The 17,455-nt window shown below is 46.7% G+C and overlaps 2 protein-coding genes across 2 annotated transcripts; both read left to right on the plus strand.

Moving 5' to 3' along the window:
- Nucleotides 1–5,264: 5,264 nt before the first annotated feature.
- On the plus strand, nt 5,265–5,675 carry LOC142434540 (histone H3.3 type 2-like). Its single transcript, XM_075539236.1, has one exon. The coding sequence runs from the start codon at nt 5,265–5,267 to the stop codon at nt 5,673–5,675; it is 411 nt and encodes a 136-aa protein (XP_075395351.1).
- A 9,565-nt stretch (nt 5,676–15,240) lies between these two features.
- On the plus strand, nt 15,241–15,651 carry LOC142434553 (histone H3.3 type 2-like). The gene has a single exon (XM_075539243.1). The coding sequence runs from the start codon at nt 15,241–15,243 to the stop codon at nt 15,649–15,651; it is 411 nt and encodes a 136-aa protein (XP_075395358.1).
- Nucleotides 15,652–17,455: the final 1,804 nt, after the last annotated feature.

The raw sequence follows: 17,455 nt of genomic DNA on the forward strand, positions 1-17,455 counted from the left end.
GAGAGAGAGAGAGAGAGAGAGAGAGATTCCCCAGGAGCTCAGAAGTCCCACTGCTATCTAGTCAGTTGTGACTCAGTAGGCCTCAGCAGGGCAGGGTGGAGCTGCCCCTGTGCGTTTCCCGGACTGTAACTCTTCACTGGGGTAGAAAGCCCCGCCTTTCTCCTGCACAGAGGCTGGGGGTTTCAAATGGCGACCTTGCAGTTCACAACCCAACACATAATCACAAAGGACACAATCAGGCCTCCTTGGACCTCCTGCCCTGGACCTGGACAACTACCTCCTAAGCCCTGGGACAGACAAGTTGCGTGTTTTGCCATCCACTGTGGTGTTTCTGTTGGGGCAGCACGACACGACTAGGACAGAGAGGGTGACGGAGGGGACAGCTAGGAGCAAGGCGAGAGGCTGGAGTCTGTCCAGAGGCATCTAAGAAGGCAGGCCTGGCACTCTCCTGCTGACACACAGGGTTTTGCTGCAAATCACACTCACAGGCAACTCACCCCCCTTGAATCCTGAGCCAGAGAGACTCTCCAAGCTGCCACGAACCTGGTGGGTCTCAGTGGGTTGAGCGCAACAGGCCTTGTCTAGACAGGAAGCCAAGCCCAGTAATAAGTTTGGGGGTCCCACTCACCAAAGCTGAGGTGTCCCATGGGGCTGTTCTTGGGTGGGGCACCCACTGGTCTCTCTGTCTCCTGAGCACTGGTCACTGTGAATTTTCAGGACACCAGCACACCTTGGGCCTGGCTCCCACCTGGCCCTTCCCCCAGGCTTCTGTCTGCCCAGCATCTCACGAATAAGCTCAGTGAGGTTTTTCAGGTGCTGAAGTTGGACATGTTTGCCAACAGGAGCAACGTGATGGAAAACAAGGCCAACTACATGCTCCTGTCTGTGATCGAATATGAGCCGGAAGGTCCCTCGCAGACACCACATGAAAGCATGAGGCAGTGGAAACCAAGCATGAGGGCTTTTGTATGGCGCTGAAGGAAAAACTCCCTTAGAATTATATTTCCTAAGAAGTCGCCTCACACTTTTCCATCATTTCTAACTTACAAAGAAGGTTGCTGATTCCTCCGATAACCAACGTGTTTCTTCACTGATATTTCCCAAATGCAAAGAATATCTGTTACCACAATGCAATGGTCCAAATCATGAAATGCATATGTGCAATCCTGGTATCCTTGGGTCTCGATTGCATGCCATCCAATGTCCAATCCATGTCTTCCCTCCTCTAGAATTTGATCCCAGCTCATTAGTTGGTGTCTTCTGGCTGTCTTCGTATTTCCTCTCAGAATGGCTTCTCACCTTGAAACTTATCACCCTGAACCCTTTGAAGAGAACTGCAGTTTCTTGATAGAAGAATATGCCTCACTTTAGGCTTGAGTGATGTTTCCTGATGAAATGCAGGCTGCACATTTTGGGAAAGATCACCAGGAAGAACTGGTGCTCACACACCCCTCCAGGAAACACAGGATGCTGGAGACTTACACCTGATGGTTAGGATCCCTGATAGTGCAGTGGCTTAAGCATCGGGCTGCTAGCTAGGAAGCTTGGGGTCCAAAACCACCAGCTTCTTGATGGGGGGTGGAAGGCGATGGGAAGGAATCTGTTTCCATAAAGATGCAGAGTGTCAGGACGCTAGGGTCCCTGTAAGTTGGCATGGACTCAGCGGCAGGGTATCTGGTTATCAGCGACCTGGAGGACAAGGGAGCATGCTTCGTGCTAGGCTGGATCACACAGTGCTCTAGAGCTCGTGGGTGTGTTCTGATAACTGGATGGGTTTCTAGAGGCGGGTTTACCAGGAAGCCTATAAAGCTTGAAGAGGAGCCCTCTAAATGAGGCGCCAGTCAAGTTCACATGAAGAAGCCCACCAGCCTGTGTGACCCAGGATTGTAAGTAATAAAGCCAAATCCTGATGAGGGGACAGTATTAGAGCTTGAATTGTGAACACCCAGTTTGCAGAAAGCCATGGGTGATAGTGGAAGGTGAAAATCCTTTTGCCGTGCCAACATATGGACGGGGTCTCTGACCACATTCCAGGGCTGTGACTAGCCGTACTACTACACAGCCCACAGTGACCAGTGGGTTGAGGCTGATGAACTTAAGTTAAAATGTAACACCTTATCATTTGATCTCCCTTTTGACTCATTTTAAAGCTGTTTCAGATTTTAATACTTTCTTCTTTTTTGATTGCAGGTTTTCTGTGATTTACTTGTTCATTGTTGATGAGGCTTTGTTTGTTTGTTTTGTATGTTTCCTTTATAGACGTGGTTCTCAACCTTCCTAATGCCACGACCCTTTAATATGGTTCCTCATATTGTGGTGTCCCCCCCAAGCATAGAATGATTTTTGTTGCTACTTCACAACTGTCATTTTGCTACTATGATAAAACAGGCAACCACTGTGAAAGTGTTGTTCAACCCACAAATGGGTCGGGACCCACAGATTGAGACCTACTGCTTAATAGAGATCCTAGGGAGACCTGAATAGGGAAAGTTTTCTAAAGGCACGATGACAGGGGAGGTTGGGGGAAATAATCAATAACAGTGAGCACAAAACCAGAAAAAATTTTAAAGTTTATTGTTGTTAGGATTACTTTACCTTTATTTTTCATTTCTTTTACCTTGGAACTTTATTATGTACATAAACAGCAACATGAGCATAAGAATTTCTAAGGCTTGTACATTATTTCTAGGTGAAAGGATTCCAAATGAGTCCTTATATAATATTGCCCTACGCAAGACCAAGCAAGATGCAGTTGAGCAGTTTCTGAAAAAGACTGCTGATTTGCCACATTCAAACTCACTTGGTTTTTTTCTGTAGAACTATTGACTTACCAGATGTAGTTTTCAATGCTTGCTATACCTGAGAAATTTATAAAATTTATTTAAAATTTTGTTTCTATTGAGACAAGATAGAAAATCCAATCTCCTTGAAGGTACAGGCAGGCTGCCAACTTTTATTGTCCCTAACCAATTCTGCATTTTTCCAAATAGATTCCTTTAACATTTGGTGGTATTGTAAATACTTAGGATACAAACACAAAGAGAGAAAAATGCCAAAGACCATGGGAAATTCCACCAGTCAAGCACAGACACCCTTCTGCTGTAGGCTGTGGAACGTTGCAGTAGGATTTCCTGATGGATGTGCAGGGAAATTGTCTAAGAGGAAGCTAGGGAGGTGTACACGGAAGCGCAGAGGAACAGGCGGGTGGGAAGAGAACAGAAAGAGTTTTGGAGAATAGAAAGATGGTCCCCCCCTTGTTGGGCCAGATGGGGACGCTAATACTCTGGTGGCACTTCAAGCCCTTGGAGCTTTCCACCAGGCTCTAAGCACAACCCAGGGTGCTGGCTGCTGCCCTGCAGGAGCCCAATGGAAATTCCTGAAGGAGGACAAGACAGGCTGGGAAGGAGTGGGGAAGAGTGTTTGCTCCTTAGGCAAGGGGACAGGACCAACACATGTCATGGGCCAAGGTCGTGGACGACAGCTCATCCAGAGGGGGACTGATTGAAACAGTGTTGGTCTGTCTTTCGGTCTGAGATAAAATGGACATTTTGCCCCTTGTTCCCTGGGAAAGGTTACAAAAAGCAGCCACAGCAAGTTTATCAATTTATTTGTGTTTCATTCTCATCCTCCCTCCTGCCTATGAATAACTTGAAGTGTCAATGTTTCTTTGTAAGGCTGAGAAGGGCACTGCCTTTGTGGAAATGCTGGCAGGGGCACGCTGGTTATGGGATCCCAGGAGTATAGAGGCTCTCCTCTGAGAAAGCTCTGGACTCTGGAGTGTCTCTGCTGCCAAGACCACGGCGACTAACTTTTTGTCCGTCCTTTTTGTACAAAAGTTTCTTCTTGCAGTGCGTACCCCCTCTGGAATCCGATTGCTTCGTGAGATAAGACCCGGTCTCTATCGTGGCTCCAGGTCGTGCGGTGAAAGGTAGATCTGGTAAGTTTAATGGAATATAGTTGTGAAGGGGAAACGCCTGTGTGGTCCTCAGGCCCCCAGGAAGGAGCTCTGAGGGCCAGGCTTTGGGGAAGTTTTGGGGCACCCTGCTGGTTGATGGAGGCTGAGCAGAGCAGGCTAGAGGCTTAAAGCCACCATCTCTCTCCCTCTCCTGAAGAGAAAACCAACTAGGCAGTGCCAAGTTAGAAACCTTCGTCTCTTTTTTTCTTTTCAGGGGTAAGGGGTATAGTAATCAATCAGTCTTAGTTAGAAGGGACGGGTACAGTGAAGAAACTGTGAGAAGCATTTTTCACTGGCCTGGCTAGCGTAGTGAGTGGTAGATCAGTCCCTGGCTGTGATCAGTAAGAAGTTGTGAGAGTTGCTCCTGCTGCTGAGAGCTGCTACACAGGGGAGTGTGACAGGTGAAGCTTATGGAGCAGGTGCCGCGCGTCTGAATCACTGGTAGATCTGTTCTTCTTATTCACTTTGCTTGACTTGTCCATGCCGAGAGCAGATTGAAAATAGACTGTATGCTTGTAGGAAAAGGCACGTATGTTGTGATGTTTTGTTTTTTGTAAGCGCTGTTTGAAGCAGTTTCATTGCTGCTCTACACAGGAGCCAAGGAAGTGTGAAGATAAAGTTATGCATAATTTGGTAATGAATTAAATAAAAAATTGGAAAGCTACTATGAAATATAAAAATCCTCTCAGACACTCCGGAGCATTTATGGTTTCATTCATAGGCCTTTAAAACCCATATTAGGAGTTGGGATGGGAATTAAAGAGATTGATTTAAAAAAGCTTCAAGCTAGCGTGTGTTTGCCACAGGGGAAAATCAGGGTCGGGTCCCTGTTATCAGGAGTTCCATTGCATGCTAGAGAATTGGCCTCACAAGCAGACTAAAGAGAAAAAATATGAATGAGAGGGCTTGGAAATTTGCCTTGTGTGTCGTTTGGCGGTGAAAACATTTATTTGCGGTACATAATGCCCAAGTAGTGAGAGTAATCAGACTTAAGTCTTTTTCTTTTAAGTCGGTGATGGATTTGAAACAGGTAGTAGTCTGTCGTGGCGTTTTTTGCTTCCTTGAGCAACTTGTGATAGAATCTGTAGCTGACGGGAGACAGTTCATTTTTACTCATTGCAGGAAAGGAGGGGCCAAGGTGTGGGCAGGGACAGAAACTCGGGTTTGATTTGATTAATTGCCAGTCACGTGTGTTCAATTCTTTTCTAGTTTTTCTTTCTTACATTTTTATGTTCATTTTTTTGGATGCTGTTCCGTTGGCAGAATTAAACCCAGCCTGCGCCAGAGCTCTCTCTCAGGCAGGTGTAAGATGGCCCGAACCAAGCCTACTGTGCGCAAGTTCACTGCTGGGAAAGCGCCCCGCAAGCAGCCAGTCACCAAGGCTGTAAGGATGGGTGCCTCCTCCAAGGGCGGGGTGAAGAAGCCTCGCAGGTACCGGCCCGGCACGGTGGCGCTGCGCGAGATCCGCCGCTACCAGAAGTCCACCGAGCTGCTCATCAGAAAGCTGCCCTTCCAGAGGCTGGTGAAGGAGATCGCTCAAGACCTGAAGATGGGCTTGAGGTTCCAGAGCGCGGCCATCGGCGCCCTGCAGGAGGCCAGCGAAGCCTACCTGGTGGGCTTGTTTGAAGACACCAATCTGTGCGCCATCCACGCCAAGAGAGTCACCATTATGGCCAAAGACATGCAGTTGGCTCGCCGCATACGGGGCGGGCCTTCTTAAACCGAAGCCCCCTTTTCGGGTGTTTAGTAGTAAATGCTATACGATGATTTGATTTCACGCGTGGCCTTTTTGGTAGCACGTAGTTTGTAAGACGTTGTGTGTGTGCTTCAGTCTTTCCCTCTTTCCCTCAGGATGAAGGAAGGAAGCTCAGAGCCAGCAGGGGGGTGGGTCCTGCTGCTCAGGAGGGAGGCCTTGCTGTCCAGCAGAAGGGATGCGTGCCACTTGCTGCTTCTCAGGAGGCGTGTTTTTGTATGGGGAGGACTTGTTGGGAAGCTTCAGGGTACTAGAATCCATAATGAATGCGACAGGGTCCTTTTGATATCAAACTGGTTAATACTTTATCAAGCTTTTTCATAATCAGGGCTGTTAAGTATGACTATACATCACTGTCATCGAATGTGGGCCTTTTCAAGGGTGACAAGACACAGATCTTAAGCACCATGCAACTTACAGTTTCCTGAAAGAAAGAAAGAATAAAACAAAGAAAGAAAGAAAATAAAACTGGGATCTATAGAATACACTATGTGCATTAATAATCATGGTTTTACATATTTCACTCTCAACATTTTAAAATTAATTTTACATCCACGTGTGGTGGGGAGTCTGGTCATTCAGGTGTGTGTCATTGAGGGTCCAGGTGGTTTTGCCTCTAAGGAGCCTGTGCCTGTTTCCATAGTCGTGAGGTCTCTGCCTCATTCTACCTGGCGTACGTCCTCATGCTCCCACGTGTTTCCCAACCCTGAACATATGTTGCTGGCCATGTTGACAGTGCTTGTTCTTTCATGTGAAGTAAGTGCAGTTTACTCTTTTTTTAAAAAACATTTTATTAGGGGCTCATACAACTCTTACCACAATCCATACATATACATACATCAATTGTATAAAGCATATCCGCACATTCCCTGCCCCAATCATTCTCAAAACATTTGCTCTCCACTTAAGCCCTTTACATCAGGTCCTCTTTTCCCCCCCTCCCTCCCCATTCCCCCCTCCCTCATGTGCCCTTGGTAATTTTTACATTGTAATTTTGTCATATCTAGCTCTATTCGGAGTCTCCCTCCCCCCCGCCCCTTCTCTGCCATCAATCTCCCAGGGAGGAGGTCACATGTGGATCCTTGTAATCAGTTCCCACCTTTCCAACCCATTGCAGTTCACTCTTATTGAGCTTACGTTCGCCATCCCCCATTACTACAGATCGCTCAGTGGCACTTCCCAGAACCTGTGGTTTTCACCAATGACAGCCAGTGGTGACCAATGGTGTTAGGCAGTGTTCTGTAGACCAGCAAACCCAGGGCATTTATGATTTTATATATGTCTATGGATTGGTATATACAGTGAGAAGGCATTTAACAGCTAATAGGTCCTCACATCATTACAGAGAGTTCAAATCAACTCACTTCTGTGGAACAGTTAATAAACCGGAAGTCCTTCAACCCAAGTAAGCTGCTGGGACCAAGGTCAAGGAAACGGACAGCAGAGTCTTCCCTGGGCCAAGGCAAGTGGAGTCTGCCCACAGGCAGGGTGGCTCACCAACAGTCAGTAGCCCAGGAGCTCAGGGAAGCAGGCTCTGATGGGAAATCTAACACGTGCACTGGAAAGAGAGAATCCATCAGCCTCTGGTTCTAGGGCCATGATCCAGGGCTTGGTTTGTCCCACAGGTAGGTTAGGTCACGGAGAAAGAGTTACAGCAGCAGCTAACTAGCACACACTCCAATCACCACAGAGCAATTTGTAATGGCCACAGGGTTCCTGGTGTGGATTCCTGCGCTTTCCATCTTCTGTCACGTAAAGAAGAGAAGTGTCCATTTACTGACCTTCGCTGTCCCAATAATGTGACAATATGTGACTTGTCTTTTCTTCTCTATCAACTTTTGTCATGAATATAGCGTCGTCTTCATTAGGAAAGACACTATTCAAGAGAATAATGTCTGTAAGTAACTTCAAAATACACCGAGCAATCAATTGTGCAACATTGAATCAATTCCAGCCCTACCACTCCAAGGCAACAGGGAGAAGCACTCAGGGCGGTAACTTGTGGTTTCACCCCAGGAGCAGCAGGTGGGTAAGAGCCCCACGGCATTCAGCTCAAGGCAAATGCTTGCTCCTGTTTCCACAGGAGATGACAACACAGTGCCTCAGGTACTTTCTGTGTTTGCTGTTCTGTGTGCTTGTGCTGCCGACTTGTGGACACACCGGAATTGCATCGTGCTGGTGCTTAGAATAATTAACCCATGACCTTGGTTCCTCTGCCATCTAATGCTGCCTAAGTTGCTTCCGATTCATTCGATATTCAGAAAGATGACATAGGTATCTTCCACTGAGGTTCAAGGGGCCTATTACCTAGCGTGTTTTAAGGAGCATGATCTTTAGGTAAGACAGTGGAGCAGGGGACCTCAGGCAGCGCCCTTAGTGTAAAAGTTTCCTTCAAAATGTTAGCATTAATGTTGTGAGGTAAGGATAATTGATGAATCATTTTGCTGGTGAGGTTCACATCAGTACTAGTTGTTGAGTGGGACACAGTATGTGTGGTTTGGTTATACTCCCACAACATGTTAGCTTATTTGAACTAAAGGAATAGCCCTAAGACTATTTACATTAACATAAGGGCTTTAATTAAGCCAGTGTGGGGACCAGCTTCCGCAATGGAACAGGTCCCAGGGACGGTTGTGTGATCGAAGGGTAAAATTAATGAGACATCGCCTCGATAAAGCATGCAAGCGCTCCCCTCTAGGACAGCGGGGGATCTGAGAAGTGGGGGTGTTGTCGGAGCAACAGCAAAGTAGCTTAGAGGAGGTCCCGAGAGGCAGAGATGAGAGGAAAGGGACAGTGGGGCAGGAGGAAGGTAAAAGGAAACAGCAAGGACCAAGGAAGGAAATAAATGGATAGAGGTATGAACAAAGGGGTGTACTTATGTAAAGAAATTGATCCATAAAATTGAGGTACTGGCTGAAGTACATATATTTGTACGGCAATACACTGAGGTTGGGGATGGACTTTCGGCTTGTGCTCCTACCCTCCCTCATTTCAAGAACACTTTGTTCTAACCAATAGGCGGTGTGAGGTGTTCACCCTCTCGACACAGTCGCTGAAGACATAATGGGTACATAAGCAAATGTGGTGAAGAAGGCAGATGGTGCCCAGCTATTAAAAAATACAGCAATTGGGGTCTTAATGGCTTGAAGTTACACAAGCCGCCATTCAGCAGTGCAGCAACAAATCCAAAGGAAGGAGCACATGGCTGGTGTGATCATGAGTAGTCATAGGGTCCAGGTACTAGGCATCAGCAGACACATAACAAACAAAAACATATTGTTGAGATGAGGGGGTCTGGAGCACAGATCCAAAGCCCATCTGTAGAGAGTGGAACAATCTCCCCACAGGGGGAAAGCATTAGTCTCCAGGGTGCAGTAAAGTATCCATAAAACAGACTACATTCCTCTGGTTCCTTGAGGTGTCCTCACTCCCCACTATCACGACCCCAGTGCCGCTTCTCAATTCAGACTAGACCGGAACATGCACACAGGCATTGAAAAGGATCGAAGCTCATCACATGCAGAATCCAGGAGTGGGAATGGTGATGCTGGAAGGGTAGGGTGACGAGGGGGAGAGGAAGGTAGAAAAGGGGAACCGATGGCAATTATGGACACATAACCATACACCCTTCTACAGGGAGATGAACAACAGAAAACATGGGAGAAGGGGGACAGTGGTCGGCGTGAGAGAGGACAATAATGCCCATGTACAATCTCTCAGGGGTCATGAGGGTAGAGGGTGGGAGGGGGAAAAAGCTGCTACCAAGGGCTCAATAGAAAGTAAAGTCTTGAAAAGAATGCAGGCAACATAAGTACAAGCATGTCTAGTTCAAATAATGTGTGGATTGAGATAAGAGTTGTACGGGCGCCCAATAAAATGATTTAAAAAAAATTAAAAACCAATGGTGCTACTATTGGCTTCAATTTCGTAGAGGTTCTAAGAAGTGTGAGTCTCCCTTCAGGGCCGTAGTTCTACAGAGGATTCTGGGTTCGGAGGGAGAGAGCAGTGTAGTAAAAGGAGAGACAACAGTGCATTTGAATTGTGATGCTGCAGAGGAGTATGGAAAGTACCGTGCACTGCCCAAAAGAACAAGAAACCTGTCCCGGAAGAAGCACGGCCAGAGTGCTCCTTAGAGGCAAGGGTGGCAAGACTTCTTGCAAACTTTGGACATGTTGTCGGGAGAGACCAGCCTCTGGGGAAGGACATCGTGCTTGGTAGCATGGAGGGGCAGTGACAAAGAGGCAGGCTGTCAAGGAGATGGAAGGAATCCATGGCTGTCACCGTGGGCTCAGGCACAGAGACCACAGAGCATGGTGCAGCACCAGGCAGTGTATGGTGTGGTTATGCGTCAGGCGGTTTTGAACTGCGGACCTTGCGGGTCACAGCTCAACTCGTGACTTCTACGCTACCCGAGCTCCTTCTTTCACGATAAGCCATTTGCAAAAATGGAGGTTGTGTTTCAGATCATGTTTGCAACCTACTTTTCTCTTATTATTTCACCCATTTCTTTCTCTGCCCCAAACCCACCCTGGGTGTAAACGCAGGAGCCCTGGTACCTTCCTGGGTGGCGTACCTGGAAGCTAACCAGCTGCTGGAACCCCCCAGGTGGAGCTCTGCGGGAGAGGGATATGGCTTCCTGCTCCCTTCCACAGTGACAGTCAGACTCCCCAGGGGCAGTGCCTTTCTCACTTGAGGGTCTGCTAGCAGTCGGAACCCATGGGGAGGCAGTGAGTTTGGATTTCAGTTTTGGGTGTGGAAATACAAAATTGAGTAAAACTCGCCTTGCTTTTGAGACTAACAAAACTACCGGGCTTCTGTAAATGTGTATAATCTCAGTGGTGTTGCTTTATTCCAAAGAAACACAGTCATTGTGGGAATGTACAATGACCACATGTGAATGTGCCCACCTCAATAACTATTAGTGGTGCAAGTTTAACAAAGGCAGAAAGTGTACATCACATATGTATATGTGTGTAATATCGTATAATCAATTTTCCAGACTCCTAGACATCGAGGAGGAGAGAAAAGTTCGGTTGTGGAACACTTCCGTTCTTTCACAAAGGGAAAGAAAGAGAGGACCACAGGGATTAGCAAATATCAACTTAGGTTTCCTTCCATTTCCCAGAGAGCCACTATCACAATAAAAACACTTCAAGAAATAGATGTCAGAAGACCTGGCACGTCAAATTCCAATGTCAAATGGGCACGTACAGGAAGAGCTGTACCAAATGGTCTGTCCATGAAACAGGTCCCCTGAAAAGCCTATTTGTTTATCCTGGTCTTTAAGTGTTTCAGGAACAGAGAAGCAAGGTCAAGAAGGGTCAGATGTTGGTGAGAGCTGTCTCCAGAGCCATCCCACTCTGTAGTTTCCTGTCTAAGGACAAGGTCTCTGGCCACAGTCTCCTGCTCTCACTTTCCTGAAACAAAGAAGAGGGGCTTTGCCTCCTCCTCCTCCTCTCCCTCCTCAAGCCCCTCCCCCACCCTTCTCCTTCTTCCCCCTGTTCTTCCCCCTCCTCCTCCTCCTCCCCCTCCACTTTGTTCATATGCCACAGTACTAGCCAGCAAGCCCAGTCCTAGGTCCATCACCTCACAAGAAAGCAAAAACGCACAGAGGACAAAAGTTGCACAGGTTTATGGGAAAATTCCTCTGGCTCTTCATTCCATCGGCCGATGATCTTTTTAAGGAGAGTTTGCTTGGCATATATCTCAAGAGTTCAATCATATTAAGAAGATTTAGTTGTAAAATCATCACCACATTCAGTTTTAAACCGTTTTTTCTTACTTGTACTGATGGTTGTCAGCACCCCATTTCCTCTGTCCTGCCCTCCCCAAAAGATCAACAGGAATAACAAAGTAAAACAGAAAAACTTCAATTGAAAATACAGCATAGAAAATGGAAAAACTGGAAGAAACTTAAAGGGGCTAAAACGGAGATCAAATGCAAAAGTGTTCCACTGCAACCTGACTGCGTCTGTGCTCATCCACTCTCCAGCTCTGTGTGAGAGCCCGCCTGCACCCAGGGTGAGAGGGTATTCACAGGAGGCTTGATCCACTCGGATTTCACCTTCCCGTTCGTGTTTCCCACTGCAAAACTTTAAAATGGGCCAAAAAGCAGAGTAAATGATCATATGTTACATCTTATCCTAACTCCATCTGCCCTACTGGACGTTGCAATGGTCCCTGTCTGATAGCAAGGCGTTCCCATCCTTCAACTGTGGTCAGAGGGGATTCCCCAGAGCCGAAATCCAAGTGGGGCCCCTGCAAATGCATTGTGGGCTTCCATTGTCACCCACAGCCTCTGCAAGCCAGGTGCTGACTCTTTAAGCTCTGTTACCATTCCCTCCTTCAGGTTTGGATTTTATCATTGACAAGCCTTGGACCACACTGGCTGGGGTGCTTTTTCCATTGTGGTTTTAGTTGATGGCTCAGATGACAGCTTATTTGGAGACAGGCCTTTAAGACCCACAATGCTATTTTTTCTGGCAGGCAGGTTGCCATCTGCTTTTCCACCCCACTTTGTTATAGTACACAAAACACCAGTGATCTCTTCATGTGGGTGAGCACAGGACAGGACCATGCCATATCAACTCATGGTTCTTAGATTGGGGATACAGTTACATGTGACCCCCAAACCCATTCCTGTGTCAATCTGTGGTTTACATATTTTTTCTACTTCATAACTGTAATGTTGCTACTGTTATGAATCGGGAAACCTTGTGAATGTATTGTTTGACTCCAAATGGGTCACGGCCCACAGGTTGAGGACACCTGCTTTATAATGATCCTAGGGAGACCCAAACAGGGTAAGTTTCATAAAGGCATGATGGCAGGGGAAGTTGGGGGAAAGAGACAATAAATAACAGTGAGCACAAAACCAGAAAAATTTTAAAAGTTTATTTTGGTTAGGATTGCTGTACCTTTTTTCTCTTTTAACTTGGATTTTTATTATGTACATAAATAGCAATATGAAAATAAGGATTTCTAAGGCATGTACATTATTTCTAGGTGAAAGGATTCCAGATGGGTGCACATATACTATTTCCCCACCCAGGACCAACCAAAGTGAATTCAAGTTGTTCCTGAAAAAGAATGCTGATTTGCTACATTCGAACTGACTTTGTCATTTTTTTCTGTAGAAATATTGATTTACCAGATGTACTTTCCAATGCTTGTCCATACCTGAGGTATTTATAAAATTTAATAACAATGTTGTTTTTTTAAGGCAAGGTGGGAAATCCAATACCCTTGAAGGGACAGGCAGGCAGGCAATGTTTATAGCCCATAACCAATTTTGCATTTTTCCAAATATAATACTTTGAAATTTAGTGGTATTGTAAATATTTAGGATATAAACACAAAGAGAGAAAAATGCCAAAGACCATGGGGAATTCTACCAGTCAAGCACAGACACCCTTCTACTGTATGCGGTGAAACGTGGCTTTAGGATTTCTGATGATTGTGCAGGGAAATTGTCTAAGAGGAAGCTAGCGAGGTGTACATGGAAGTAGAGAGGAACAGGAGGGTGGGAAGAGAACAGAAAGAGTTTTGGAGAATAGAAAGATGGTCCCCCCTTGTTGGGCCAGATGGGGACCCTAATACTCTGGTGGCACTTCAAGCCCTTGGAACTTTCCAGCAGGCTCTAAGCACAACCCAGGGTGCTGGCTGCTGCCCTGCAGGAGCCCCATTGGAAATTCCTGAAGGAAGACAAGACAGGCTGGGAAAGGGTGGGGAAGAGTGTTTGCTCCTTAGGCAAGGGGACAGGACCAACACATGTCATGGGCCAAGGTCTTTGAAGGAGGACCACAGCTCCACCAGAGGGGGGCTGATTGAAACACTGTTGGTCTGTCTTTCCATCTGAGATAAAATGGACATTTTGCCCCTTGTTCCCAGGCAATGTGTGCAGAAAGCAGCCACAGCAAGTTTATCAGTTTCTTCTTGTTCCCAGTCTCATCCTCCCTCCTGCCTATGAATATCTTGAAGTGTCAATGTTTCTTTGTATGGCTGAGAAGGGCACTGCCTTTGTGCAAATGCTGGCAGGGAGGGGCACGCTGACTACGGGATCCCAGGAGTATAGAAGCTCTCCTCTAAGAAAGCTCTGGACCAAGGCGACTAATTTTTGTCCGTCCTTTTTGTACATAAGTTTCTTCTTGCAGTGCATACCCCCTCTGGGATACGATTGCTTCGTGAGATAAGACCCGGTCTCTATCGTGGCTCCAGGTCGTGCGGTGAAAGGTAGATCTGGTAAGTTTAATGGAATATAGTTGTTCAGGGGAAATGCCTGTGTGGTCTTCAAGCCCCCAGGAAGGAGCTCTGAGGGCCAGGCTTTGGGGAAGTTTTGGGGCACCCTGCTGGTTGATGGAGGCTGAGCAGAGCAGGCTAGAGGCTTAAAGCCACCATCTCTCTCCCTCTCCTGAAGAGAAAACCAACTAGGCAGTGCCAAGTTAGAAACCTTCGTCTCTTTTTTTCTTTTCAGGGGTAAGGGGTATAGTAATCAATCAGTCTTAGTTAGAAGGGACGGGTACAGTGAAGAAACTGTGAGAAGCATTTTTCACTGGCCTGGCTAGCGTAGTGAGTGGTAGATCAGTCCCTGGCTGTGATCAGTAAGAAGTTGTGAGAGTTGCTCCTGCTGCTGAGAGCTGCTACACAGGGGAGTGTGACAGGTGAAGCTTATGGAGCAGGTGCCGCGCGTCTGAATCACTGGTAGATCTGTTCTTCTTATTCACTTTGCTTGACTTGTCCATGCCGAGAGCAGATTGAAAATAGACTGTATGCTTGTAGGAAAAGGCACGTATGTTGTGATGTTTTGTTTTTTGTAAGCGCTGTTTGAAGCAGTTTCATTGCTGCTCTACACAGGAGCAAAGGAAGTGTGAAGATAAAGTTATACATAAGTCGGTAATGAATTAAATTAAAAAATTGGAAAGCTAGTATGAAATATAAAAATCCTCTCAGACTCTTCGGAGCATTTATGGTTTCATTAATAGGTCTTTAAAACCCATATTAGGGGGTGGGGTGGGAATTAAAGAGATTGATTTTTAAAAGCTTCAAGCTAGAGTGTGTTTGCCACAGGGAAAAAGGAGGGTCGGGTCCCTGTTATCAGTAGTTCCATTGCATGCTAGGGAATTGGCCTTACAACCAGACTAAATAGAAAAAACATGAATGAGAGGGCTTGGAAATTTGCCTTGTGTGTCGTTTGGCGGTGAAAACCATTTATTTGCGGTAAATAATGCCCAAGTAATTAGAGTAATCAGACTTAAGTCTTTTTCTTTTAAGTCGGTGATGGGTTTGAAGCTGGAAGTAGTCTGTTATGGCGTCATTTTCTTCCTTTAGTAACTTGTAATTGAATCTTTAGCAGAGGAGAGACAGTTCATTTTTACTAATTGCAGGAAAGGAGGGGCCAAGGTGCAGGCAGGGAGAGAAACTCGGGTCCGATTGGTTTTTCTTCCTTACATTTTTGTGTTCATTTCTTTGATGCTGTTCCGTTTGCAGAATTAAACCCAGCCCTGGTTGGAGCTCTTCCTGGGGCACTTGTAAGATGGTCCGAACCAAGCAGACTGCGCGCAAGTTCACTGCTGGGAAGGCTCCCCGCAAACAGCCAGTCACCAAGGCTGTACGGATGAGCGCCTCCTCCAAGGGCGGGATCAAGAAGCCTCGCAGGTACCGGCCTGGCACGGTGGCACTGCGCGAGATCCGCAGCTTCCAGAAGTCCACCGAGCTGCTCATCAGAAAGCTGCCCTTCCAGAGGCTGGTGAAGGAGATCGCTCAAGACCTGAAGTTGGGCTTGAGGTTCCAGAGCGCGGCCATCGGCGCCCTGCAGGAGGCCAGCGAAGCCTACCTGGTGGGCTTGTTTGAAGACACCAATCTGTGCGCCATCCACGCCAAGAGAGTCACCATTATGGCCAAAGACATGCAGTTGGCTCGCCGCATACGGGGCGGGCCTTCTTAAACCGAAGCCCCCTTTTCGGGTGTTTAGTAGTAAATGCTATACGATGATTTGATTTCACGCGTGGCCTTTTTGGTAGCACGTAGTTTGTAAGACGTTGTGTGTGTGCTTCAGTCTTTCCCTCTTTCCCTCAGGATGAAGGCAGGAAGCTCAGAGCCCGCATGGGGGTGGGCCCTGCTGCTCAGGAGGGAGGCCTTGCTGTCCAGCAGAAGGGATGGGCGCCACTTGCTGCTTCTCAGGAGGCGTGTTTCTGTATGGGGAGGACTTGTTGGGAAGCTTCAGGGTACTAGAATCCATAATGAATGCGTCAGGGTCCTTTTGCTATCAAACTGGTTAATACTTTATCAAGCTTTTTCATAATCAGGGCTGTTAAGTCTGACCATACATCACTGTCATCGAATGTGGGCTTTTCAAAGGTGAAGTGATACAGGTCTTAAATACCGTGCAATTTACATTTTCCTTTAAAAAATCCTGGCATCTATAGAAAACAATATGTGCATTAATAATTGTGGTTTTATATATTTCAGTGTCAACATCTGTAAATTAAACATTTTACACCCACACGTGGTGAGGAGTCTGGTCATTCAGGTGTGTGTCATTGAGGGTCCAGTTGGTTTTGCCTCTAAGGAGCCTGTACCTGTTTCCATAGTCATGAGGTCTCTGCCACATTCTAACTCGCGTACGACCTCATTCTACCACGTGTTTCCCGACCCTGAACGTATGTTGCTGGCCATGTTGACAGTGCTTGTTCTTTCATGTAAAGTAAGTGTAGCTCACTCTTATTGGGCTTACATTCCCCATCCCCCATTACTACAGATCATTCAGTGGCTGCTTAGGCAGCAAAGGCAGGTTGGCTCACCAACAGTCAGTAGCCCAGGAGCTCAGGGAAGCAGGCTCTGATGGGAAATCTAACACGTGCACTGGAAAGAGAGAATCCATCAGCCTCTGGTTCTAGGGTCATGATCCAGGGCTTGGCTTGTCCCACAGGTAGGTTAGGTCACGGAGAAAGAGTTACAGCAGCAGCACACTAGCACACACTCCAATCACCAGAGAGCAATTTGTAATGGCCACAGAGTTCTTGGTGTGGATTCCTGCGCTTTCCATCTTCTGTCACGTAAAGAAGAGAAGTGTCCATTTGCTGACCTTTGCTGTCCCAATAATGTGACAATATGTGACTTGTCTTTTCTTCTCTATCAACTTTTGTCATGAATATAGCGTCGTCTTCATTAGGAAAGACACTATTCAAGAGAATAATGTCTGTAAGTAACTTCAAAATACACCGAGCAATCAATTGTGCAACATTGAATCAATTCCAGCCCTAGCCCTCCAAGGCAACAGGGAGGAGAAGCGCTCAGGGCGGTAAATCTTCTGGGGAGCAGATCACTTGTGGTTTCACCCCAGGAGCAGCAGGTGGGTAAGAAACCCACAGCATTCAGCTCAAGGCAAATGCTTGCTCCTGTTTCCACAGGAGATGACAACACAGTGCCTCAGGTACTTTCTGTGTTTGCTGTTCTGTGTGCTTGTGCTGCCGACTTGTGGACACACCGGAATTGCATCGTGCTGGTGCTTAGAATAATTAACCCATGACCTTGGTTCTTCTGCCATCTAATGCTGCCTAAGTTGCTTCTGATTCATTCGATATTCAGAAAGATGACATAGGTATCTTCCACTGAGGTTCAAGGGGCCTGTTACCTAGTGTGTTTTAAGGAGCATGATCTTTAGGTAACACAGTGGAGCAGGGGACCTCAGGCAGTGCCCTTAGTGTAAAAGTTTCCTTCAAAATGTTAGCATTAATGTTGCGAGGTAA

The sequence above is a fragment of the Tenrec ecaudatus genome, chromosome X, assembly GCF_050624435.1.
Source record: "Tenrec ecaudatus isolate mTenEca1 chromosome X, mTenEca1.hap1, whole genome shotgun sequence".
Taxonomy (NCBI): Eukaryota; Metazoa; Chordata; class Mammalia; order Afrosoricida; family Tenrecidae; genus Tenrec; species Tenrec ecaudatus.

What these genes read in the sequence shown, in the direction of transcription:
- LOC142434553 (XM_075539243.1), top strand. Translation starts at nt 15,241, where the DNA reads ATGGTCCGAACCAAGCAGACTGCGCGCAAGTTCACTGCTGGGAAGGCT.
- LOC142434540 (XM_075539236.1), top strand. Translation starts at nt 5,265, where the DNA reads ATGGCCCGAACCAAGCCTACTGTGCGCAAGTTCACTGCTGGGAAAGCG.